Below are 27,948 nucleotides of genomic sequence, written 5' to 3'. Positions count from 1 at the left end.
GCAATTGGTTTAAACAAAAAGTGCACGTTTATTCTTGACCGGATATGTTTATACTGTATATATTTAAATTGAAATGTACATTAGGAACAGAAAAATTAACAAAATCTTCTTCATCATGTGACATATTACATATTGAATAATGAATACATTACATGTTACATATTGAAATAAATAGACTTCATATATAATTTCATGATTAGTAATAAAAAATACATTATTGATTTCATTTCACGGTGTCGAGAGTCTTTAGCTACGGTACCTCTCACAACGCCAAGGAGGCTATGACGAATCTCTCTGGGAAACTGACTGACAACTCCACAAGTTCACATGTCCCTAGTTCACTGCTACATAATAGAGCATCCCTTCATCTCCATGATGACAGACCTTGTAGAGATGAGAGTCTGCCTTCGTTTTTTTTTTTTATCACAGAGTCCAATACCAGCCCTGTCTGTTGGTTTAGCTTTAAGCTGCTGTAGACAAGGTTGAGTCAAGTCAGGAAGCCCCAGGAAGGTGGTAGAGAGTCAGGAAGCTGAACATCATGACGACCAGCACCAGACCAATCAGGACCTGCTGGACCCACAGACACTGGTCCAGCTTCTGCTCCAGCCGGGCATTACACACCATCACACGCATCAGCTGCAAAGGAGAGCATTTGGTTACTTCATCTTACTAATGTATTAACTTTTCAGTCTCCCATATCAATTTGACACCACTAAAATGTATCAGTAAACTACACAATTCACCATAATTATAACTCCATGGCTCTAATTGTGTAAAAAAAGATAATACAAAGAAAGTAAATAAAATACAGTAAATACATTGGTTAATATGCAGTGCCTATTGAAAGTCTAAACCCCCCTTGGAATATACAGTTGAAGTCGGAAGTTTACATACACTTAGGTTGGAGTCATTAAAACTAGTTTTTCAACCACTCCACAAATTTCTTGTTAACAAACTATAGTTGTGGCAAGTCGGTTAGAACATCTACTTTGTGCAGGACACAAGTAATTTTTCCAACAATTGTTTACAGACTGATTTATTTTACTTATAATTCACTGTATCACAATTCCAGTGGGTCAGAGGTTTACATACACTAAGTTGACTGTGCCTTTAAACAGCTTGGAAAATTCCAGAAAATGATGTCATGGCTTTAGAAGCTTTTGATAGGCTAATTGACATCATTTGAGTCGATTGGAGGTGTACCTGTGGATGTATTTCAAGGCCTACCTTCAAACTCAGTGCTTGACATCATGGGAAAATCAAAAGAAATCAGCCAAAAAATTGTAGACCTCCACAAGTCTGGTTCATTCTTGGGAGTAATTTCCAAACGCCTGAAGGTACCACGTTAATCTGTATAAAAAATAGTACGCAAGTATAAACACCTTGGGACCACACAGCCGTCATACCGCTCACGAAGGAGACACGTTCTGTCTCCTAGAGATGAACGTACTTCGGTGCGAAAAGTGCAAATCAATCCCAGAACAACAGCAAAGGACCTTGTGAAGATGCTGGAGGAAACAGGTACAAAAGTATCTATATCCACAGTAAAACGAGTCCTATATCGACATAACCTGAAAGGCCGCTCAGCAAGGAAGAAGCCACTGCTCCAAAACCGCCATAGAAAAGCCAGACTACGGTTTGCAACTGCACATGGGGACAAAGATCGTACTTTTTTGAGAAATGTCCTCTGGTCTGATGAAACAAAAATAAAACTGTTTGGCCAAAATGACCATCGTTATGTTTGTAGAAAAAAAGGGGGTGGCTTGCAAGCCGAATAACACCATCCCAATCGTGAAGCACGGGGGTGGCAGCATCATGCTGTGGGGGTGCTTTGCTGCAGGAGGGACTGATAGCATCATGAGGAAGGAAACTAATGTGGATATTTTGAAGCAACATCTCAAGACATCAGTCAGGAAGTTAAAGCTTGGTCGCAAATGGGTCTTCCAAATGGACAATGACCCCAAGCATACTTCCAAAGTTGTGGCAAAATGGCTTAAGGACAACAAAGTCAAGGTATTGGAGTGGCCATCACAAAGCCCTGACCTCAATCCTATAGAACATGTGTGGGCAGAACTGAAAAAGTGTGTGTGAGCAAGGAAGCCTACAAACCTGACTCAGTTACACCAGCTCTGTCAGGAGGAATGGGCCAAAATTCACCCAACTTATATCTTTTTTTATTTCACCTTTATTTAACCAGGTAAGCCAGTTGAGAACAAGTTCTCATTTACAACTGCGACCTGGCCAAGATAAAGCAAAGCAGTGCGATAAAAACAACACAGAGTTACATATGGGGTAAAACAAAACAAAGTCAAAAATACCACAGAAAAATATATATACAGTGTGTGCAAATGTAGCAAGTTATGGAGGTAAGGCAATAAATAGGCCATAGTGCAAAATAATTAAAATGAGTATTAACACTGGAATGATAGATGTGCAATAGATGATGTGCAAATAGAGATACTGGGGTGCAAATTAGCAAAATAAATAACAATATGGGGATGAGGTAGTTGAGTGGGCTAATTTCAGAAGGGCTGTGTACAGGTGCAGTGATCGGTAAGGTGCTCTGACAACTGATGCTTAAAGTTAGTGAGGGAGATAAGAGTCTCCAGCTTCAGAGATGTTTGCAGTTTGTTCCAGTCATTGGCAGCAGAGAACTGGAAGGAATGGCGGCCAAAGGAGGTGTTGGCTTTGGGGATGACCAGTGAGATATACCTGCTGGAGCGCATACTACGGGTGGGTGTTGCTATGGTGACCAATGAGCTAAGATAAGGCAGAGATTTGCATAGCAGTGATTTATAAATGGCCTGGAGCCAGTGGGTTTGGCAACGAATATGTAGTGAGGACCAGCCAACAAGAGAGTACAGGTCACAGTGGTGGGTAGTATATGGGGCTTTGGTGACAAAACGGATGGCACTGTGATAGACTACATCCAATTTGCTGAGTAGAGTTTTGGAGGCTATTTTGTAAATGACATCGCCGAAGTCAAGGATCGGTAGGATAGTCAGTTTTACGAGGGCATGTTTGGCAGCATGAGTGAAGGAGGCTTTGTTGCGAAATAGGAAGCCAATTCTAGATTTAACTTTGGATTGGAGATACTTAATGTGAGTCTGGAAGGAGAGTTTACAGTCTAACCAGACACCTAGGTATTTGTAGTTGTCCACATACTCTAGGTCAGACCCGTCGAGAGTAGTGATTCTAGTCGGGTGGGCGGGTGCCAGCAGCGTTCGATTGAAGAGCATGCATTTAGTTTTACTAGTGTTTAAGAGCAGTTGGAGGCTACGGAAGGAGTGTTGTATGGCATTGAAGCTCGTTTGGAGGTTTGTTAACACAGTGTCCAATGAAGGGCCAGATGTATACAAAATGGTGTCGTCTGCGTAGAGGTGGATCTGAGAGTCACCAGCAGCAAGAGCGACATCATTGATATACACAGAGAAAAGAGTCGGCCCAAGAATTGAACCCTGTGGCACCCCCATAGAGACTGCCATAGGTCAAGACAACAGGCCCTCCGATTTGACACATTTAACTCTATCTGAGAAGTAGTTGGCGAACCAGGCGAGGTTAGTTAAACAATTTAAAGGCAATGCTACCAAATACTAATTGAGTGTATGTACATTTCTGACCCATTGGGAATGTGATGAAATAAATAAAAGCTGAAATAAATCATTCTCTCTACTATTATTTTGATTCTTAAAATAAAGTGGTGATCTTAACTGACCTAAGACAGGGAATTGTTACTAGGATTAAAAGTCAGGAATTGTGAAAAACTGAGTTTAAATGTATTTGGCTAAGGTGTATGTAAACGTCCGACTTCAACTGTATATATATTTTTCATTATATTTTGTTACAAAGTGGAATTAAAATGGATGCACTTGTCATTTTTTGTCAACGATCTACACAAAATATTCTGTAATTTCAAAGTGGACATTAAAGATGGATGAAAAATAAAACACTAAAATACCTTGATTAGATAAGCATTCACCCCCCCCAATACCAGCCCTGTCTGTTGGTTTAGCTTTAAGCAGACGCGTCTGCGTAGCCAGGCACCAAAATAGAACTTGGTTCTATTTTTGACGCATGACGCGCTGCAAGTCCCACCTCTCCCATCTCCTCATTGGTTTTTAGGAGCATATACCCACGTGGGTGATTGAAAGATAAACTGAGGTCTACACTCCAGTCCAGTTGGTGGTGGTAATACACCTTAAAGTTGGTTGCCAACCGCCATATAAAGTCCAAAGAAGAAGAAGACTGAAGGAGGAAATATTACTAGAAACTAACTCGGTTTACCCTTTTATCTGTGGTTTAATTGTCAGAATAGAGGAACTTGTGCATTTCAGGTAAAATAACAACCCAGTGTTTATATCCCAGGCCAAATTTGCTAGCAACAGCAAGCTAGCTAGCTAGATTACCATGAATGTTTCATGCGTTTCGACCAGTCCCCAAATTAGTTCGTTTTGATATTTTAACCTGCGTGTCCTGATCGTGTCTGGTGTGGATGGACAAAATCAACATGCGTGCGATGGCGCACGCGGACGCACGCAAGTGCCCGGTCTAGTCAGCATGTGAGTCATTACATGTTAGAAACACCTTTGGCAGCAATTACAGCTGTGAGTCTCCTTGACTCCTTAAAATAACTTTGCACACCTGTATTGTGCAATATTTGCCCATTATTCTTTTCTAAATTCTTCAAGCTCTGTCAAGATCTTGGGGATCATTGCTAGACACGCATTTTCAATTCTTGGCATAGATTTAAGCCGATTTAAGTCAAAACTAACGGCCACTCAAAAACATTTACTGAGCAACTCCAGTGTAGATTTGGCCTTGTGCTGTATGTTATTGTCCTGCTGAAAGGTGAATTCCTCTCCCATTGTCTGGTGTAAAGCAGACTGAAGCAGGTTTTCCTCTAGGATTTTGCCTGTGCTTAGCTCAAATCCCGTTTCTTTTCATCCTGAAAAACTCCCTAGGCCTTAACGATTACAAGCATACCCATAACATGATGCAGCCACCACCATGCTTGAAAATAAGGAGGCAGTTACTCAGTGACGTGTTGGATTTGCCCCAAACATACAGCTCTGACATTTATGCCAAAAGGTTTATTCCTTTGCCCGTTTTTTTTTGCTGTATTACTTTAGTGCCTTGTTGCATGTTTTGGAATATTTTTTATTCTGTATATTTGCATTCTTCTTTTCACTATGTCATTTAGGTCATTATTGTGGAGTCACTACAATAATGATCCATCCTCAGTTATCTCATCACAGCCATTGAACTCTGTAGCTGTTTTAAAATCACCAATGGCCTCATGTTAACATCCCTGAGCAGTTTCATTCCTGTCCTGCAGCTCAGTTCAAGAAGGACGACAGCATCTTTGATGTGTCTGGGTGGTTTAATACATCATCCACAGCATAATTATTAACTAGACCATGCTTAAAGATATATTCAATGTCTGATTTGTTATTGTTACCCATCTACCAATCACTGCCCTTCTTTATGAGGGTTTCGAAAAGCTCCCTGGTCTTTGTAGTTGAATCTGTGCTTGAAATTCAATACTTGACTGAGGGACCTTACATATGTTGCATGTATGGGGGACAGGGGAAGTCATTCAAAAACCATGTCAACCCCTATAAAGTCCATATAACTTATTATGTAATGTGTTAAGACAAATATTACTTCTGAACTAATTTAGGCTTGCCTAAACAAACAGGGTGAATATTTTAGTTATTACATTTTTATTAATACAAAAAAAAGATAATTTTCACTTTGACATTACAGACTATTTTGTGTAGATCAATGACATTGTTTGTACAATTAAATCTATTTCAATCCCACTTTGTAACGCAACAAAATGTGAAAAAAGTTCAAGGGGGTGTAGACTTTCTATAGGCACTGTATAGGTTCATATAGTATTGTGGGTGGAGGTGTATATTCCAATCAGAGCTCACCGTTGTGTGCAGGTCTGGGTGGCCATTGGCTCCTCCTTCCACGGGGTTGTTACAGCCACTCGGATAGCTCAGAATGGGCTTAGTGCTCTCCAGGACGTGACATCGTAATCTACAGGAAGGACAGGAGACAGTCATGTCAGAAAGGGCCGGGGAGAGGGGATTATCAGCCTGCTAGGTCACTGACATTCACTAGCCATGCTGAGGCAATCTGTGATGTACACTGGAAGACCACGATGGGTTAAGTCAATCAAAGTTATCTTGAGGTCATTATAGATTTTGATAGTGGCATATCAATGACTTGGATAAAAAAACGTATTCACATATTCCCATTCCCGTTCATGATGAGACATTGATGGTGATGTACCTGTGATCCATGATCTTGGTTTTGGGCACGTCCTTCCAGAACTGAGCGAGCTCTGGTGATCCAGTACCAGCGTTCTGCTCCATCTCAGCAGCCATGACCAGGAAGCGGTCCTGCAGAGACGCCTGGTAGCCTGCATAAACACATCCAGGGCACTCGTTCTCTCATTGAACTCTGAATGATATTTAATCTCTGTATATTGTTCAGTTTATGTCTCTAGAGTCCTACATATGGATGGGATCACCCCACTGCTGTCACCATCAAAGACTCAGAGATAGAAATGAAAGAGCTGACTCATTTACAGAAACAGTGAGGGTTCTTATCCATTAGAGCTAAGTGAACAAGATGGAAGTGATAGATGGCGGCTCCCAAACATGTAATTCATGAGTTTCAAAGTTAAAACCCAGAGAGAGAGAAGAAAATCCTCAAACTTTGGAATAGCGCCAGAATTCAAATCTTCAAAAAACCCATGTCTAGTACATCAGAAGCCATGATTGACATTTCCATGCTTGAAGGCCTCTGAACTTCTTATCAGCCAAGTCCCTGCATCCCAACTCAATGTTGGTCTCAAGTGATTGACGGAAAAACATTGACCTTAGGGGTTTCAGCCTTCCAGGAGAGTACTGAGACTGGCTCAATAAAGTTAATTTACCCTCTTAGATTTCTGAAAGCCTCGGTTTAGGGGAAGATAAGAGATTATTATTTTATCACTCTTAAAATATGTATGTCGGGCAAAAGAAAGCTGCACTCTGTCAGCACTTTCCAAAGCGAATAGACTGGACCTTTTGATTATTCTGAAGTTTCTGCGGGAACATTTGGAAACATCCAAAGGAAGAAGTAGGTAAGAGGAGGAGAGAGAGTGCAGAGAGATAAGTTCAGTACTCTACCGCCATGTAAAGACACCACTATATCCACAGACGCTCCCGGTTCACAGCTGCTGTTGCTGGGCTTCACTCTGTACTTCTCAGGTGCTGTGGTTCGTACCTGTAGAGGGACACACACAGGTCAGCTTGGAGACTGACAACACCATTGTGTATTTTGTGCAAATGCACACCACTGTGTATCAAACACACACACACACAAACAGAAACACGCACACTGGGGCATGTACACACCTTGAAGGCCACTTGATTCTTGGAAATATTATCGAGGATGATAAGACACTTCCTCTCCGACTCTTTGGTGCCAAAGCTCAGCTCCTCTGCTGGACTGGAAGAAAGTGAAAAGACGTCACATTTTACAGAAGAAACAGCACATGAAGAAGGCGGCTACGACTGAATTTGTGTCTAACTAAATAAATGAATGTATTTTTCATTAAGCCATTGGCCACAATTGCTATCTGGGTGTTCAAAACAACCCAATACATCTGTTAAAAGTGGATAGCAACAGTAGCTTGCTTTACAGCGTGCTGTTGTTGTTCCTCTCTGTGATATCTTAGCTTTATCGATCTGTTTGGCTAAGCATCGTGAGTTTAGATGAAGATGTTGCTTCCTGAGAGTGATTGTAGTATGATTACCCAGGGACGTGTAGCTTCCGTTAGTTTCTGTTGTTACACATTTACTAAACAGCTGCTGTACCACCATCTAGCTCAATATTCTTAGCTAACACATTGCAGATTATGTCCATCTGTGCAGGCATGTGGATTAATGTTTTTTAACCTTTGTGTAAACAAAAAGCCTTGTATCCTACAGAGATGCTGAAACCAGTGTGTGTGTGTGTATCTGCCATTTATCAGAATTATATTCTTCTCTCAACATAAGGAGAGCCTTGATTGACGTCAACATGTTCTTCAGCATATTTTTAAAGGAGGTTCTTTCCAGAGAAATAGCGCCTGACTGTATGTTCCTCTGGGCCAAACCCTCAGTCTCTGATGTGCTGTGTCTCCTCCTGACCCATATGGAGCTGTCTGTCAGGCCCCTGGGTACTAGGCTGGCTCTAGCCTAGCAGCCGTAGCTGAACCCATTAATGGAGAACATGGAGAATTACACCACATTATTAGCCAGGTTTAGGGTGAAAACTTCTATGATCAGGGTGAAAACATCTGTGATCTGGCATCAAAGCTATGAAATCTGGAGCAGCAGAGCAAAAAATCCATGGCCTGAGAAAGTAACCACGAGGTGCTCTGATTCGCTCTTCAACACTCAGCACACCCCATTCCCCCTCCTCTCCCTAACACGCCCGCCCCAGACTGCTTAAACAGGCTCAGGTTTAAGGGACATTTCTGTAATTGGATAATTCAGCCTCAGTGAACACTTCTCCAAAGCAGTGCTGTGGACTCCTGCTGGCCTGCTACAGTACCTACTGAAAACTCAGTGATATGGCCAACAGGATTAAAATCCCTGTCTAGCACACATAATCAAATCAAATTGTATTTGTCACATGTGCCAAATACAACAGGTGTAGACCTTACAGTGAAATGCTTACAAGCCCTTAACCAACAATGCAGTTTTGAGAAAAATAAGTGTTAAGAAAAATATTTACTAAATAAACTAAAGTAAAAAATAAAACCGCAACAATAAAATAATGAGGCTATATACTGAGGGTACCGGTACCGAGTCAATGTGCGGGGGTACAGGTTAGTCGAGGTAATGTAGGTAGGGGTAAAGTGACTATGCATAGATAATAGATAATAAACAGCAAGTAGCAGCAGCGTAACAAAAGACAGGGGGGCGGGGGGGGTCAATGCAAATAGTCCGGGTAGCCATTTGATTAGCTGTTCAGCAGTCTTATGGCTTAGGGGTAGAAGCTGTTAAGAAGCTTTTTGGACCTAGACTTGGCGCTCCGGTACCGCTTGCCCTGCGGTAGCAGAGAGAACCGTCTATGACTAGGTTGGCTGGAGTCTTTAGCAATTTTTAGGGCCTTCCTCTGACACCGCCTGGTATAGAGGTCCTGGATGGCAGGAAGCTTCGCCCCAGTGATGTACTGGGCCGTACGCACTACCCTCTGTAGCGCCTTGCGGTCGGAGGCCGAGCAGTTGCCATACCAGACAGTGATGCAACCAGTCAGGATGCTCTCGATGGTGCAGCTGTATAACTTTTTGAGGGTCTGAGGACCCATTCCAAGTCTTTTCAGTCTCCTGAGGGGGAATAGGCCCTCCTTTTCCTGTAGTCCACGATCATCTCCTTTGTCTTGATCACATTGAGGGAGAGGTTGTTGTCCTCGCACCACACTTCCAGGTCTCTGACCTCCTCCCTATAGGCTGTCTCATCGTTGTCGGTGATCAGGCCTACCACCGTTGTGTCGTCGGCAAACTTAATGATGGTGTTGGAGTCGTGCTTGGCCATGCAGTCATGGGTGAACAAGGAGTACAGGAGGACTAAGCACACACCCCTGAAGGGCCCCGGTGTTGAGGATCAGCGTGGCAGATGTGTTGTTGCCTACCCTTACCACCTGGGGGCATCCTGTCAGGAAGACCAGGATCCAGTTGCAGAGGGAGGTGTTTAGTCCCAGAGTCCTTAGCTTAGTGATGAGCTTTGAGGGCACTATGGTTTTGAACGCTGAGTCAATGAACAGCATTCTCACGTAGGTGTTCCTTTTGTCCAGGTGGGAAAGGGCAGTGTTGAGTGCAATAGAGATTGCGTCATCTGTGGATCTGTTGGGGCAATATGCAAATTAAAGTGGGTCTAGGGTTTCTGGGATGATGGTGTTGATGTGAGCCATGACCAGCCTTTCAAAGCACTTCATGGCTACAGACGTGAGTGCTACGGGTCAGTAGTCATTTAGGCATTTTACATTGGTGTTCTTGGGCACAGTGTGGTCTGCTTGAAATATGTAGGTATTACAAGTAAAGACACTTGCCAGTTGGTCAGCGCATGCTCGGAGTACACGTCCTGGTAATCCGTCTGGCCCTGCGGTCTTGTGAATGTTGATATTTTTAAAGGTTTTACTCACATTGGCTAGGGCGAGCATGATCACACAGTCGTCCGGAATAGCTGGTGCTCTCATGCATGCTTCAGTGTTGCTTGCCTCGAAGCGCGCATATAAATCATTTAGCTCGTCTGGTAGGTTGTGTCACTGGGCAGCTCGCGGCTGGGCTTCCCTTTGTACATTTACATAATTTAGCAGACACTCTTATCCAGAGCGACTTACAAATTGGAGACCGTAATTGCTTGCAAGCACCGCCACATAGACAGCTACCAAAAATACAGATGAAAACTCTCTTGGTAAATAGTGTGGTTTACAGCTTATCATGAGATACCTCAGGCGAGCAAAACCTCGAGATATTGACAAATAGACACAGACCGCCACCCCTTGTCTTATCGGAGGCAGCTGTTCTGTCTTGCCGATGCACGGAAAAACCAGCCAACTGTATATTATCCATGTCGTCGTTCAGCCACAACTTGGTGAAACATAAGATATTACAGTTTTTAATGTCCCGTTGGTAGGATAGTCTTGAACGGAGCTCATCCAGTTTATTTTCCAATGATTGCACGTTGGCCAATAGGCCGGATGGTAGAGGCGGGTTACCCACTCGCCGACGAATTCTCACAAGGCACCCGGAACTGCGTCCCCTGTATCGGCGTCTTCTCTTCATGCGAATGACGGGGATTTGGGCCTGGTCGGGTATCTGGAGTAAATCCTTCGCGTCCGACTCGTTAAAGAAAAAATCTTTGTCCAGTTCGAGGTGAGTAATCGCTGTTCTGATATCCAGAAGCTCTTTTCGGTCATAACAGATGGTAGCGTCAACATTATGTACAAAATAAGTTACAAACAAAATAGCACAATTGGTTAGGAGCCCGTAAAACGGCAGCCATCTCCTCTGGCGCCATTCTTTAAAGTCTCTCACTGTAAATTCCATAGGCTACGGCTCCTCTAAACAACAGATTGTTCCAACTTCCTTCCTCTCCACATCCTCCTGTGTTTGTTCTTTGCCCCAGTAAAGTGTTGAGGAGCACAGTGCTCCCCTGGGCCCAGAATGACTCTCTAGACTCCAGGAAATCTTTTGACAAACATATTCAGAATATCAAAGCCTCCCCTCTCATGCCCCTCCCACTGCGTTCTGCCTTCCTCGTGGTCTCACTGGAATCAGGACTAACACAGCTCAGAGACATAATTGCACTTAAGGCTCATAAAAATCTGTTTATCACTAATACGTAGCCCTGAGCTGTCAAATCTCACATCAAAGAGTCAGCTCTCCAAAAAACTGAACTAGACGGAAATGACTCGGGGAAAGAATACTCTGATTTGACATTAAAATAGCCATCAATGGAGGTAGCTCACAAGTACTGTACCTGAAGTCAACCTCAACTTAACAATGGCACCCCATACGGGTCACCTTAAGTCAACACATTCTTATAAATAAAATAGAACACTGAAGAATGCCACTCTATAATCAACCTCAAGGTAAATGGATACATCAGCTTCATCACAAAAAAATCATCACAGTAAAATTAGGTAACAGAATGACCTTGAACTATGTTTTGCACAAAAGTGTCCCTCTATCACTAATGCAACATTCATTTAGCCTTCCAATTTGCATGATGGGGACTACAGGCTGCTCCTTGGTCAATATGGGCAGTAATCAACGGAATGATCAATCAATTAATTCCATTGATTAGCACAGCACAGTAATTAACTGCACCAACTGATTTCCACTCAATGCACCATTGATCGCAGGCATCCTTTATTTCTGTTCAGATACAAGATCAATCGATCCGTCCAGGTACAAACATATCGATATCTTGCTCTGGGCTTGAGTGTATATCAATGATGTCACTCTTGCTGCTGGTGATTCTCAGATCCACCTCTACGCAGACGACACCATTTTGTATACATCTGGCCCTTCATTGGACACTGTGTTAACAAACCTCCAAACGAGCTTCAATGCCATACATTACTCCTTCCGTAGCCTCCAACTGCTCTTAAACACAAGTAAAACTAAATGCATGCTCTTCAATCGAACGCTGCTGGCACCCGCCCACCTGACTAGAATCACTACTCTCGACGGGTCTGACCTAGACTATGTGGACAACTACAAATACCTAGGTGTCTGGTTAGACTGTAAACTCTCCTTCCAGACTCACATTAAGCATCTCCAATCCAAAGTTAAATCTAGAATCGGCTTCCTATTTCGCAACAAAGCCTCCTTCACTCATGCTGCCAAACATGCCCTCGTAAAACTGACTATCCTACCGATCCTTGACTTCGGCGATGTCATTTACAAAATAGCCTCCAAAACTCTACTCAGCAAATTGGATGTAGTCTATCACAGTGCCATCCGTTTAGTCACCAAAGCCCCATATACTACCCACCACTGTGACATGTACGCTCTTGTTGGCTGGTCCTCACTACATATTCGTCGCCAAACCCACTGGCTCCAGGCCATCTATAAATCACTGCTAGGCAAATCTCCGCCTTATCTTAGCTCATTGGTCACCATAGCAACACCCACCCGTAGTATGCGCTCCAGCAGGTATATCTCACTGGTCATCCCCAAAAAGCCAACACCTCCTTTGGCCGCCATTCCTTCCAGTTCTCTGCTGCCAATGACTGGAACGAACTACAAAAATCTCTGAAGCTGGAGACTCTTATCTCCCTCACTAACTTTAAGCATCAGTTGTCAGAGCACCTTACCGATCACTGCACCTGTACACAGCCCATCTGAAATTAGCCCACCCAACTACCTCATCCCCATATTGTTATTTATTTTGCTCATTTGCACCCCAGTATCTCTATTTGCACATTATCTCTTGCACATCTATCATTCCAGTGTTAATACTAATTGTAATTATTTTGCACTATGGCCTATTTATTGCCTTACCTCCATAACTTGCTACATTTGCACACACTGTATATATATTTTCTGTTGTATTTTTTACTTTATGTTTTGTTTTACCCCATATGTAACTCTGTGTTGTTGTTTTTATCGCACTGCTTTGCTTTATCTTGGCCAGGTCGCAGTTGTAAATGAGAACTTGTTCTCAACTGGCTTACCTGGTTAAATAAAAAAATATATAAAAATTCATCCTAAACTCTACAACCCATTCAAATTCTGCCCATGTGGATAAGGATTAGCTATAGCCTAGTCACTGTGCTATCAGTCCTGCTATTCTTTAAGCGTTGAGTGCAGTTGAGAGATATGCTGAATTCTAGGAACTCTTGTATATCTGCAACTATTGGATAAACAATATTGTGTAAATTCCACCCAGAAGGCAAGGTGAAATAATTACCATATTGCTTATACTATTCTGATCCTTTCAGCGATACAGGAGTACCTAGTGAGTAGGGTTTGATTTGGTATTCAGAAAAAGATGACTAAGAGAGGGAGCTCTGAGAGAGGGTTGAATACCTGACGTGTAGAAGAGGGCCCTTGAATGTGGTCAGTGGCTTCCTGGCTCCCTTCGTCCGACAGTCTCCTTTGTCATTGTCATCCAGCTTCAGACTGCTCTGACTCTCCTCAGAGAAATACACCTGAAACACCACAACAGTTGCTTCATGAGACAAGTGCTTTGTTTGGAGAGGTGTTCTAAAGATACAAATTCTCATAAGTAATATTTATTCATTTATAAATAATAGTATTAAATGCTGAACTATAGTCTATTTCAAATTATATCAGTTAAAAATAGGGAGTGTGTGTGTGACAGGTCATTTCATAATCAACACATCAATCCCCATGACAACCCCTGAACCTTGTTCACAATACAGTGAGGCAATAAGAAGAGGAACCCTACAAACATATGTCCTGCGAGAACACATGGTCCCATGACAATGGCCAGTCAGCACTTTCACTTCACTAACCGTAAACCTTCGCCCACATCCAACTCCCTCCCTCATACACCCACCCACACAATGAGTTCACAAGAGCACAGAACAGCCGATATAAAAACACATGGTTTGTTCAACGTTGGCAGAAAGTTGGGGAAAGACAGATGAAAGGTCAGTTGTGGTGGGACGAGCGTCATTTGGCCTCTATACCATATTGACCAAGGCCCACAGCTTGTGTGAACCAGATGGGAGATAGGGAGAGCAGCAGGAGAGAGAGAATGTGATAGGATGGGAGAGCTGGAGGAGAGGTGACTGGGGTCTGCCTGTGATCCGTGTACAAGCACTAATGAGTCAGATGGGGAGTGTGTCTTCTACTGTGATAAGCAACACACACAGCTCCAACTTCAGCAGGCCGCTGCGACACACACAGATGACACAATAAAGACATTAAGAGACACTTACCGAGCTGCTTCTGAAATGTCTATTTTTATTCAGTGTTCAAATCAAGTGCAATACACAACTGAGTAAGATATAATGGGGATTAATTAGCTACTGTTGAAATGTACATGAGCATAATTGACTGGCATAGACTGATTTATTGATTAAATAAAAAAAACTACAGCATTTCCATTGATTAAATAGACTATCAAATAATTGCATAAAAGTTAAAATCATAACAAAATCAATTGTTAATCAAACATTACTAGTGAAAAACAAATGTTCCATTTATCATTGTGGTTAATCAAAACCAGGATCAAAATACTCTTGTTAAAAACACAGTATTGAGTTAAGATTGAGATTAATCCTACTGACTAAAATTTTAAAATCACCTAAACAAAATTGCACAGGATCAGGAATAAACATCCGGATCGATAACTTTAGAAAAACTGGGCCCTGGAGTGGTTATTGACAGTAAGGCACAATACAGATGAATTTTTAAAAGGTGCTCTCTCGTTGTTTGAAAAGGTGTCGATACACAGAGGTAGGTCTTGCAATTACAGGTATATCTGGCATAAGAAAAGTGAAAATATGCTAACATGAGTGCTGGTGGTAGTAAGAGTGTAGAATACTCTTTCCCTAGCATTATAAACATTGAGTACATTCATCATTATAATACAAGTTAATTTGAAATGAACAGAACAGTAATGATATAATACAGTATGCTTTTGGATTAAAAGGTCAGTACAACATACTTGGCACATTTGCTTTCCTTTCACTACAGAAACACAATTTCCCTAATGTTATATTAAGTAAGATAAAATACCCAAGTTGGATAAAATAACACCATGTTATAAAGCTGGTCACTGGGACAGGCATCAAGGTTGGCGAACTTTTCTTCTTTTATGATGCAGTATTGTGAGTAATGTATCCGATAGCCTACTTGATTGGCTATGAATCTCTTCAAAAACGTAATCAAATTCCAAATCATCTCACTGAGTCCAAAAAGTGCAACACATTGTAGGGGTGAAATTTGAAATGTTTGATCCAGGTCCATTTTGGATTCAATCAAAGGCTAAATGTGTCGATGATGGTGATTAGATTGCGAGGGTGCCGTACTCACACATTCTACATGAGTAAAACCCTCAGACTGCCCTTTCAGACGGCAGAACTCTCCAGGACTCAGTGCTTCTGCTGGTGAGGCTAAGAGCATAAAATGCCTTACCAAGACCAGCCCTTGGTTCAAAACAGAGAGAAAGGCAATTAGCTGATTGCTCTGCGAAGCTACTGTATCAACACACTGTTGAGACTCACAGGTATTGATTCAGGAGGGAGGACAATGTTTATGTAGAGAGAGGAGCAGCAAACATGATCATGACAGTGGAATGTGTGCAGACAGACAAGCTGTAAGCAATGGGTATCATGATTGGAGTTAGGACCCTAACCTTAATCACAGCAAACCAAGAGATTAGCCTATAGCCTATGTAGATCATTAGTCAGAGGCAACAAAGACCACATTGTGCTCACTCACGCGTATAAATGGGCTCATTCACATACCACTCAATCTCACATAGGCCTACACACAAAACCATACACACTTGATAAGGCTCAGGTTCTGGTTTGTCAAACTGATTTATCATCATCAATTCCATGTCTATGCTATGAGTTGGTCTATTAGCTAACAGACATTCCCTGATCATGTCAAAATAACTACCCAGGCTGAACCTGAACCATACACCAACCATACCGTTCCCTCTGGGGTTGCGCAAGGCAGGCTGACCCTCCCTGACCATAAATACATAGCTACACTCCAAGGCCACAGCAGTGTTACAACACCGTCAGCAGGCCTTTCCAAGGACAGGGGTTGTGTGTGAATTATTGGTCCTTGCTATCCGGGATTCTTGGGACCTCCCTACCCCACTGAAGTTGACATTTTAAATGGTTAAGGTTAGGTAAGGGTTATGGTTGAAGTTAGGGTAGGGGTTAAGGTTAGGGTAGGGATGTCCCAAGGATTCTGGATACCACTAACCAAAGTATTTACAGACTAATTTGCATATCTCCATTTTGTAAATCTAAATCTGTTGTGCATGACTAAGGTGGTCTTAATTTACAATGGGGCCTTTGCCGCTTTAGGCTCCAGGCACTTAAGAGGCTCATGCGAGCAGCTTTGTGACGCGTAGCTGACGGGGCCACTCTGGAGCGTAGGTCTGTGTATCTGCGTGTACGCACGTGTGTGTGTGTGTATATGTACAGAGTCCCCTGTGAGCTACGACAGTGGTGCAGATTACCCAAACGGCTTACATATAGGGTTGGGTGATCTCCAGATTTTCATACTGTAATACCGTTTCTGTACCATACCGGGGTATACTGTATTACCGGAAGTGCACACAAGGGGCGCAATAAAAAATATATATAATAATTTAGGCAACAGGGATCTTGATCCAGGAGGGGATTGAATGTCTCTGCTGTAACCATGAAGCTTGATCTTGACATCTAGAGTTGCAAAGAAAAAGCCATATCTCAGACTGGCTAATAGGGCCTCCCGAGTGGCGCAGTGGTCTAAGGCACTGCATCGCAGTGCTAGCTGTGCCACTAGAGATTGTGGTTTGCGACCGGCCGTGACCGGGAGACCCATGGGGCGGCGCACAATTGACCCAGCGTTGTCCAGGGTAGGGGAGGGAATGGCCGGCAGGGATGTAGCTCAGTTGGTAGAGGGTTGTGGGTTCGATTCCCACGGGGGGCCAGTATAAAAAATTTAATAAAATAATGAATGCACTCACTAACTGTAAGTTGCTCTGGATAAGAGCATCTGCTAAATGACTAAAATAAAAAAATTAACACAAAATAATAATTAATAATTAATCAAAACTAAAAAAACTTTACAAAAATGATTAAGATGGGCAGTCTGAGATATGGCTTTTTCTTTGCAACTCTGCCTAGAAGGTCAGCATCCCGGAGTCGCCTTTTCACTGTTGACGTTGAGACTGGTGTTTTGCGGGTACTAGTTAATGAAGCTGCCAGTTGAGGACCTGTGAGGCGTCTGTTTCTCAAACTAGACACTCTAATGTATTTGTCCTCTTGCTCAGTTGTGCACCGGGGCCTTCCACTCCTCTTTCTATTCTGGTTAGAGCCAGTTTGCGCTGTTCTGTGAATGGAGTAGTACACAGCGTTGTACGAGATCTTCAGTTTCTTGGCAATTTCTGGCATGGAATAGCCTTCATTTCTAAGAACAAGAATAGACTGACGAGTTTCAGAAGAAAGTTATTTGTTTCTGGCCATTTTGAGCCTGTAATCGAACCCACAATTGCTGATGCTCCAGATACTCAACTAGTCTCAAGAAGGCCAGGTTTATTGCTTCTTTAATCAGCACAACAGTTTTCAGCTGTGCTAACATAATTGCAAAAAAGGTTTTCTAATGATCAATTAGCCGTTTAAAATGATAAACTTGGATTAGCAAACACAACGTGCCATTGGAACACAGGCTGATAATGGGCCTCTGTACGCCTATGTAGATATTCCATTAAAAATCAGCAGTTTCCAGCTACAATAGCCATTTACAACATTAACAATGTCTACACTGTATTTCTGATCAATTTGATGTTATTTTAAAATTGACAAAGAAATTGCTTTTCTTTCAAAAACAAGGAGATTTCTAAGTGACCCCAAACTTTTGAACGGTAGTGTATATATGACAGTAGCCTACAAGTAGGCTACAATGTGTGTTTGTTTTGCTTGTCACACAAAGTAGAGGCTAAATAGATGGCGCTGTGGATGAACAGTGAAGACCCCTACGGGAAGAGGGAGAGAGGGGAATGTGTGCAGCATATACCAGTAATGATGTGCTGTCCATTGCTAGGGTGCAGCAGCCTGACGACAGCAGAGAGCACTAGATGGTGTCTGTGTGCAGGTGTGTTAAATCCTAGAGCTGCAGGTTGTCTCTGTGATGGGCCCTGGCTGCATGGGGGCCGGCTGGAGACAAAACCATTAGTGGCAACACAAAAGAAAGTAGGCCCCACGGGTGTATTCTGGGAACTGCTTTAAACACTGCTGTGAAGTCAGGTAAGCCGAACGACGCATGCGGGAAAAGGCGGTCTCTACCGCAGCTAGGAAGAGCTTCTTTGACGGCAGTCAGACTTAACACATTCTCAATAGCCTGATGAGAGGAGCCATGGGTTGAGTGAGGGAGACTGTGAGTGAGACCCAGAGAGTGGGACTGCGATGCGTGGGTACAGTCAGTCAGTCGACAGGAAGGATTAAGCTGCAGCTGGAGACATGGGGAGTCACCTTGACCGAGACAATGAGGAGGAGCTTAACAGCTGCCAAATCAGGGCATTAGCGCCTCAACCATTCACAGCTCTCTCCACAGAGGACCCCGATTACATACTGTAATCTCACACTAAACATTGAGAAATGAAAGGGTCTGGGAGTAAAACTGCACATCAAAGTGAGGAGGAACTCGACTGAACTTCTTCTAACGTCTCATTTGACTGCAGAGTGTGGACAGGGTGTGTTTAATGGTAATTAGAGCTAATGATGATGAGAAAATGTGTCTGCTGTTTCTAAGAGAGCCCCATGCAGGGTTAAACCGTGAGTAATCAAGTTTAGCTCACTGCAAACTATATTCACTCTACTGTTAATGAGTAATAGCAGCAGCCTTCATCAGATTTAATGGCAGGCTACCTTAGAAACATGACAGACTATATTGTACTACTTCTAAAAATCAAATGGAGAAGTAATAGACTATTCAAGCCAGATAAGGAGTTTATATGCAGCCACAGCGTGAATATATCATGTGTTTGTACGTGTTGTTGTCATCTTCCTTGCTGTACCTACATTTAGAGGAACAGAAAATACCAGAGTTGGTAAATAAATAAAAGGGGAGGCTTTGTACCTTTTTGGGTTTGACAGCGACCTCGGAGCTAAAGCTTGACTCCAACTCCTTGCCCTCTGATTCACCCTCCTTGCTCTCGTTGTCATCCTCGCTGATGATTGGTCCATTCTCACAGATGGGTGTTTGGAAGTCATCGTCAGGAAGGGGGGGATAGCTGTATTTGAAGGGGTCCTGGAATGAAGTCAGAGATAGTATTACGTCAACCATCTGAAGTAATGTGATAATGGCCAAATATTGACTAGTCACAGGTTAGTCACATTTTCTCATGTAAAGTGAGCGAAGGAATAGAGTAAAACCTATAAAATGTTGACATTTGAAAATTGAATTTATCAGCTGAGATAGTAAGATGAAAATGTATGCAGCCAGGTAGATTTACATTTTACATTTTTGTCATTTAGCAGACGCTCTTATCCAGAGCGACTTACAGTTAGTGAGTGCATACATTATTTTTTTATTTTTCATACTGGCCCCCCGTGGGAATCGAACCCAAAACCCTGGCGTTGCAAACGCCATGCTCTACCAACTGAGCTACATCCCTGCCGGCCATTCCCTCCCCTACCCTGGACGACGCTGGGCCAATTGTGCGCCGCCCCATGGGTCTCCCGGTCGCGGCCGGCTACGACAGAGCCTGGATTCAAACCAGGATCTCTAGTGGCACAGCTAGCACTGCGATGCAGTGCCTTAGACCACTGCGCCACTCGGGAGACATAGATAGATGGATAGCGTCACTGCCATCTTCAGTGAGGTGAATACTGCAGGTACATACCGTTCCATTCATGTGAAAAGGCAGGTACTCGGGGTCAATAAATGTCTGGATCTCGTTTTTGGATGCAAACTTGAGCTTGCTGATGGCTTCTGGACCCAACCATGTCTTCACAATCTTCCATGCAGCTGGGGAAAAAAACACATACAGTGGGGAGAACAAGTATTTGATACACTGCCGATTTCGCAGGTTTTCCTACTTACAAAGCATGTAGAGGTCTGTAATTTATATCATAGGTACACTTCAACTGTGAGAGACGGAATCTAAAACAAAAATCCAGAAAATCACATTGTATGATTTTTAAGTAATTAATTTGCATTTTATTGCATGACATAAGTATTTGATCACCTACCAACCAGTAAGAATTCCGGCTCTCACAGACCTGTTAGTTTTTCTTTAAGAAGCCCTCCTGTTCTCCACTCATTACCTTTATTAACTGCACCTGTTTGAACTCGTTACCTGTATAAAAGACACCTGTCCACACACTCAATCAAACAGACTCCAACTCTCTACAATGGCCAAGACCAGAGAGCTGTGTAAGGACATCAGGGATAAAATTGTAGACCTGCACAAGGCTGGGATGGGCTACAGGACAATAGGCAAGCAGCTTGGTGAGAAGGCAACAACTGTTGGCGCAATTATTAGAAAATGGAAGAAGTTCAAGATGACGGTCAATCACCCTCGGTCTGGGGGCTCCATGCAAGATCTCACCTCGTGGGGCATCAATGATCATGAGGAAGGTGAGGGATCAGCCCAGAACTACACGGCAGGACCTGGTCAATGACCTGAAGAGAGCTGGGACCACAGTCTCAAAGAAAACCATTAGTAACACACTACGCCGTCATGGAATAAAATCTTGCAGCGCATGCAAGGTCCCCCTGCTCAAGCCAGCGCATGTCCAGGCCCGTCTGAAGTTTGCCAATGACCATCTGGATGATCCAGAGGAGGAATGGGAGAAGGTCATGTGGTCTGATGAGACAAAAATAGAGCTTTTTGGTCTAAACTCCACTCGCCGTGTTTGGAGGAAGAAGAAGGATGAGTACAACCCCAAGAACACCATCCCAACCGTGAAGCATGGAGGTGGAAACATCATTATTTGGGGATGCTTTTCTGCAAAGGGGACAGGACGACTGCACCGTATTGAGGGGAGGATGGATGGGGCCATGTATCGCGAGATCTTGGCCAACAACCTCCTTCCCTCAGTAAGAGCATTGAAGATGGGTCGTGGCTGGGTCTTCCAGCATGACAACAACCCGAAACACACAGCCAGGGCAACTAAGGAGTAGCTCCGTAAGAGGCTTCTCAAGGTCCTGGAGTGGCCTAGCCAGTCTCCAGATCTGAACCCAATAGAACATCTTTAGAGGGAGCTGAAAGTCCGTATTGCCCAGCGACAGCCCCGAAACCTGAAGGATCTGGAGAAGGTCTGTATGGAGCAGTGGGCCAAAATCCCTGCTGCAGTGTGTGCAAACCTGGTCAAGACCTACAGGAAACGTATGATCTCTGTAATTGCAAACAAAGGTTTCTGTACCAAATATTAAGTTCTGCTCTTCTGATGTATCAAATACTTATGTCATGCAATAAAATGCAAATGAATTACTTAAAAATCATACAATGTGATTTTCTGGATTTTTGTTTTAGATTCCGTCTCTCATAGTTGAAGTGTACCTATGATAAAAATTACAGACCTCTACATGCTTTGTAAGTAGGAAAACCTGCAAAATTGGCAGTGTATCAAATACTTGTTCTCCCCACTGTATGTCCCAACTACGATGTCCAAACTACGATGATTAGATTATCATAAAGACTGGTTCCTCATGGGCACTAACATTTCTATAGCAAATAATTTTAATAACTACATGACTCACCATTCATGATCCATGGCATGTCAACAATTATCATTTTGGCTGAAATGACAAGACAAAACCATAACTGAGGGGTGAAATGTCATTGACAATCTTGTAGCATTAGCCACAACACGGAATCATACGATTCCATGTACAGTTTTTTTTATCAATTTATTAAAACTAATTTCACACAATGTGTGTCAATGATAATACTAATTATGTAGGCCATCTGTGTCGCACAAAGTTGATTGATCAACCTGTGAATGAACTCCATATTGTTACACTTTTTTATATACTTACATAGAAACTTTGGATAATACACTTTGAAGCAATTAATGATATACTTCACAAAATCCATGTCCTGAAAAAGAAAAAAGAAAATGAATATGACTCAGAAAGTACAGTACTATACAGCCTCAAAGCAGGCTTTGACTAGAAAATACGTTTTATGGGCTTTCAATAGGGAAACTGTTTACTCAGCCGAAGATATTTACTGCCTCAAGCTGTGCAATGACCCAATTCACCACCATTGAAACGGTCACAAGTTCTACTGAACAGTGCTGTAGTCAATCCATTTCATACAATCAAACACCTTCCCTCAAATCAATCATATGAAATATAATTCAGGGAAAAACATATGAGACAAAAGTAAACTCAGCAAAAAAAGAAACGTCCCTTTTTCAGGACCCTGTCTTTCAAAAGATAATTTGTAGAAATCCAAATAACTTCACAGATCTTCATTGTAAAGGGTTTAAACACTGTTTCCCATGCTTGTTCAATGAACCATAAACAATTAATGAACATGCACCTGTGGAACGGTCATTACGACACTAACAGCTTACAGACGGTAGGCAATTAAGGTCACAGTTATTAAAATTTAGGACACTAAAGAGGCCTTTCTACGGACTCTGAAAAACACCAAAAGAAAGATGCCCAGGTCCCTGCTCATCTGCGTGAACATGCCTTAGGCATGCTGCAAGGAGGCATGAGGACTGCAGATGTGGCTAGGGCAATAAATTGCAATGTCTGTACTGTGAGACGCCTAAGACAGCGCTACAGGGAGACAGGACGGACAGCTGATCGTCCTCGCAGTGGCAGACCACTTGTAACAACACCTGCACAGGATCGGTACATCCGAACATCACACCTGCGGGACAGGTACAGGATGGCAACAACAACTGCCCGAGTTACACCAGGAACGCACAATCCCTGCATCAGTGCTCAGACTGTCTGCAATCGGTTGAGAGAGGCTGGACTGAGGGCTTGTAGGCCTGTTGTAAGGCAGGTCCTTACCAGACATCACCGGCAACAATGTCGCCTATGGGCACAAACCCACAAAAAGTGTTCTTCACTGACAAGTTGCGGTTTTGTCTCACCAGGGGTGATGGTCGGATTCACGTTTATCGTCAAAGGAATGAGCGTTACACCGAGGCCTGTACTTGGTGGAAGAGTGGGGTAATATCTCACAGCAAGAACTGGTAAATCTGCTGCAGTCCATGAGGAGGAGATGCACTGCAGTACTTAATGCAGCTGGTGGCCACACCAGATACTGACTGTTACTTTTGATTTTGACCCCCAGGGACACATTATTCCATTTATGTTAGTCACATGTCCGTGGAACTTGTTCAGTTTATGTCTCAGTTGTTGAATCTTGTTATGTTCATACAAATATTTACACATGTTAAGTTTGACAGTGAGAGGACGTTTCTTTTTTTGCTGAGTTTATGTGTGCACTGCCCATGGCACCCCATGAAACACCACATCTAAGGCAAAGGCTAGTCTACTTATATTACGCTGATTGTATTAATCACAGTATTTGCTGACACGTTGCAGTTTGGTTGTTTACTGTATGATTGAGGAACCTTGATCTTGATAAAAAGGTTGTATAAACTCGCTCTCCATATCAAGCCTTGGCTACGATAACTACGGACAGCTTTGAAACTCAAAGGTTTCCTTTTGGTGTGTGCAAATGTGTTCTCTAAACAAACCAATGCTATCTCTCCTGAGGCCTCTGAAACAAGGACAAAGGTTGAATTAATACAAACACACAAGACTACCGGTATCTAAAACTCTCCACAGTCAGTTGAATGGATTACAGCTACCTTTAAAAGCCTCCTTCATGAGAATTCACTCAGTCATGTTTGCATTACCATATTGGCCTATTATCGTCAGACAACACTATCAATCTACTCAGACCCTTAGGAGGAGCCTGTCTAGATCCCATGCCCTACAGACAGATTCATTTTCAGCCACTAGACTCCCTAAGAAAGTTAATGAGATAACACTGCCTAGGCCTGTTCCAGCCCACACAGTGGGCTATTTCAGCAAACTTCATTAAGACTGCTTCCCAAACTGATCTACTAATCTACAAATTTCATATTTGGGATTTGTGAAGTTATTTATTCTCTCTCTGGCTCGTGTGTGTGTGTGTTTAATTGGGGCATTTCTCCAGGAGAGAGTTTGGCCTGTGAAGCGAGCTGGCTGACTGAGAGGAGAGTGCCTGCTGGGAGGCTCCGACAGAGACAAAGTCAGTCTATGGATTAGGCAATCAGTCGACTTGGATTGACCAAACGGATTTAAAGGTCACTTTAATCTCCAACGTGCTAAACACTGAAGAACATCAATCCCTCCAAATCCCCGGCTCAAACAGCAAGCAAAATTAGGATGCTCACCAGGGATTCAATGACACTCATAACCACGCACAGAGTTAGGCCACATCTTTTTGAAAAGGGGACAAACATGTGAACCAAAATAAAGCCCTCCTTTAACCTATGTAGAGTGGATCAACAGTGACATTGATTGAAACCAGAGCTATTGACGTACTGTAGCCATGGATGAAATTACAGTGATTCTTCAAACACTATCAAATAATAAGGGCAGGTGACAAATACAAGAAAAGACTACAATGTTAATCAAACAGGTAAGTGTTCACTTACGATATTGCTGATCCCTGAATCGGCCATGTCGAACACAACAGTGAGTGGCATCCCTGGCTCTCTCTTAGCATAGCGCTCCAGCCAGAAGGCAACATACTTCTTCTTGTCCATAATGGTCTTTGCATCCTTGGTATGTAGCTTGACTTTGAACCAGACTGAAAACAGACAAAAGTATTGCATTCAATAATCTCAACATGTGGTAAACATATTATAGAACAATGGCTGAACATTTTCCGTATCCTTTTGTAAGGGGTATCAATATTGTGTCAGTGAGCAATTATTAGAGAGAAATCAATTATACATATGGTACCGTATGAGTATAATGAATCAACATACAGAGCTTGTTGCCTTCCTTGTCGTAGCCGTGGAGGAAGACAGCCCCCGTCTCAAACATCCACTTTGGAATGCTGCTCTCAGTGAGGTCTGAAATAAGACAAATCTTTCTCAGCCAAAAATCTAATAGAGCATTCAATAAGAAAGTTTCATAACATTAACAATTACTGGCCAAAATAATTATCTTAAAAACCAAAGTATTCCTACCTCCTCTCCTCCATCCAAGACAGACAAAACTTGTCAACAAGTGACAATAACTCATATCAGATATCAGAAGTTGTAAATCCAATTTCTGCATGACACCGATTTAACAAACTGACTGTTGTCTGCCTTAAAACCCTGTAATTGCATGAGTAAAATGCAGCAATTTATAAGTGAAACTTATAGAAGATTGTCTCCGGGCTGTACGGATGGACTACGAAGCCTTCTCTGAGAGAAGGCTATTTGTAAGTCGCTCTGGATAAGAGCGTCTGCTAAATGACGTAAATGTAAGAAGGCCAAGAATCTATCCGACATTGGCACACAAAGACAGCCCCCCCCACCTCTTTTACACTGCTGCTATTCTCTGTTTATTATCTACGCATAGTCACTTTAATAACTCTACCTACATGTACATATTACCTAAATTACCTCGACTAACCGGTGCCACCACACATTGACTCGGTACCGGTACCCCCTGTATATAGCCTCACTATTGTTATTTTTACTGCTGCTCTTTAATTATTTGTTACTTTTATTTCGTATTATTTTATATTGTAGTTTTTTGTGATTTTTTGGGGGTATTTTTTCTTAAAACTGCATTGTTGGTTAAGGGCTTGTAAGTAAGCGTTTCACTGTAAGGTCTACACCTGTTGTATTCGGCGCATGTGACAAATACATTTTGATTTGATTTGATTAATCGTCACAGTGTGGTGATGCTGATAGGCCTACATAAAAATGCTCTTTATAACTTGCCTGTATTTGAATATAGTTAGAACACCACTTTAGCAGGGTGTGAGAATGTGTGCTGTTCCTGTTTTCTACACTCAAACTTAAAAAGGATAAGTTTACTTTTTAAAACCAAATATATGAAAACCTCTATATGATGCAAATGGCATGTTATAGAAGGGTCCAGACACTTTTTTTGTGATTTAGCTTGGTTTTGAGGAACCTACCCCACTTGCGATACACTTCCTCATGTCTCGTTCTGCAGTATGGGGGCCACAGATCAACATGAACAAAGGCTCCAAAAACACCCACATATGTCCTTTTAGAAACGGCAAAGCTCTCAGTATAGTGATGCAGGTCTTTAGATGTTGTACACATACAATTGTGTCATTTCGAACATTTATATGCAACGTTAAATTCAATGTTGTTGTGACTCGATCCCAGTCTCCTCACCATTCAAACCAAATTCTTTCCTCCACAGGAAACTGTCGTCAATCATCTTCAAGGCATCGTCCACTGAGTATTGTCGCCATGTCAGGTATGCCTCCACCAGAGCGTCATCCTTCTGTATCCTGTCCACATCTCTGGAGTCATATTTGTCAGATTCTTTGAGGGATAGAGAAGTAAACAACTTACATTACTCATATATAAACTGAATACCTACTCCAACAACACACCTATGAGTTTGTTGCTTCTAACCTTTTACGACAAGACCCTACCATAGAGTGATGACAGCAATTAGCCTACTGTATGCAAAACAAAACAAGGGTACCTAGCTGCTTCAGCTACCTCATTTACTAAATGTAGCTGTTTCTGAAACAAGTGTTCTGTCAAAGAGGGATTGGTCTTTCAAGAACGCTTATCAGGGGACTGAAAGGCATAGTATGGCAGTCTTCACTTCAAGTAGGCTACTCAAAATAACAGGCTTTTCTATTACAAAAAAAACTAGTTTACATTATAATCATGGTGTGAACACAGACATGTCATTGCCAGTAGCCAAACCAATATCTATTCATCAATGAATTAATGTATCAGAACAATCTGTCAGACAACTGAATAGCTATGATGATGATTATGATCATTATTGTTTACAAGTGGCACATGACATGTGAACATATGGCAACAGGCAACTATTTCAAAAGTATTATCTGTTCCCAGTCAAATAGGTAGCTAACTAACGTTAGCGAGCTAAGTAAACTAGATTGATGGACTGAAATCGAACAGCCAGCCCATAGCTGTCTGGCTTTTAGCTAACTTGTTAGCGAATGACGTTAGCTGTTACAGTAGCTAGATTATTGGGTGTTGTTGTGTCAAATGTTATTTTGCTAACTAGCCTGTTAGCATGCACTTACCTTGGACGTACTCATTCTTGAACTTCTGTCTTGTCTCCTCAATTTTCTTCTCAATGTCCTGTTGTAAGAGGGATAAGTTAGCCATGTGTAACGTTAATTCATCTTTTCATAACAAATAGCCAAGCAAAATATATGTATTCTTGCTCAAATAAGCTGGTGAGCTACCTGCTCTGATTCGAGCTGCCCAACTTCCGCCATGTTCAAGTGACTCTGTTCAAGTGACTGCTCCTGTGCTGGCTAGCGTGGCTACATGGAAGTTGATGGATGAATCAGTACTACCCAATGATATACAGTATATGTTGCCAATTAGGCTCTTGACTAGATCATCAAAGATATACATAAACGTAAGATATATCAGGTCCATATATGCAAATGTAAGGAACATTGCATGGGTTAATTACATCTTTATCAACGTAAGCATTGATGACAAAGCATGTAAAAAAATAAATATGTTTACACTTGG

General features: G+C 42.4%; 1 protein-coding gene across 1 annotated transcript; it reads right to left on the bottom strand.

Annotated features, from left to right (window-relative positions):
• Window positions 1–4: 4 nt before the first annotated feature.
• mospd2 (motile sperm domain containing 2) lies at window positions 5–27,946 on the bottom strand. The gene is made up of 15 exons (XM_041883263.2): window positions 27,651–27,946; window positions 27,486–27,543; window positions 26,587–26,739; window positions 25,210–25,296; window positions 24,874–25,028; window positions 22,238–22,298; window positions 21,959–21,997; window positions 20,097–20,221; window positions 19,331–19,501; window positions 13,586–13,707; window positions 7,413–7,506; window positions 7,185–7,281; window positions 6,301–6,430; window positions 5,937–6,045; window positions 5–636 (listed from the first exon to the last, which is right to left on the bottom strand). The coding sequence occupies exons 1-15, from the start codon at window positions 27,681–27,683 to the stop codon at window positions 493–495; spliced, it is 1,578 nt and encodes a 525-aa protein (XP_041739197.1). The 5' UTR covers window positions 27,684–27,946; the 3' UTR covers window positions 5–492.
• Window positions 27,947–27,948: the final 2 nt, after the last annotated feature.

This window comes from Coregonus clupeaformis, chromosome 40, assembly GCF_020615455.1.
Source record: "Coregonus clupeaformis isolate EN_2021a chromosome 40, ASM2061545v1, whole genome shotgun sequence".
In the NCBI taxonomy this organism is placed as follows: Eukaryota; Metazoa; Chordata; class Actinopteri; order Salmoniformes; family Salmonidae; genus Coregonus; species Coregonus clupeaformis.
The sequence above is the reverse complement of the archived record's forward strand: the minus strand, read 5'-3'. Positions and strand labels throughout refer to the sequence as shown.

Excerpts from the sequence above, each read along its gene's own strand:
- mospd2 (XM_041883263.2), bottom strand. The coding sequence starts at position 27,683 with ATGGCGGAAGTTGGGCAGCTCGAATCAGAGCAG. Across the intron at positions 26,740-27,485 it reads CAAGAATGAGTACGTCCAAG|AATCTGACAAATATGACTCC; the intron begins GTAAGTGCATGC and ends TATCCCTCAAAG. Across the intron at positions 20,222-21,958 it reads CATGCCATGGATCATGAATG|CTGCATGGAAGATTGTGAAG; the intron begins GTGAGTCATGTA and ends TTTTTTCCCCAG.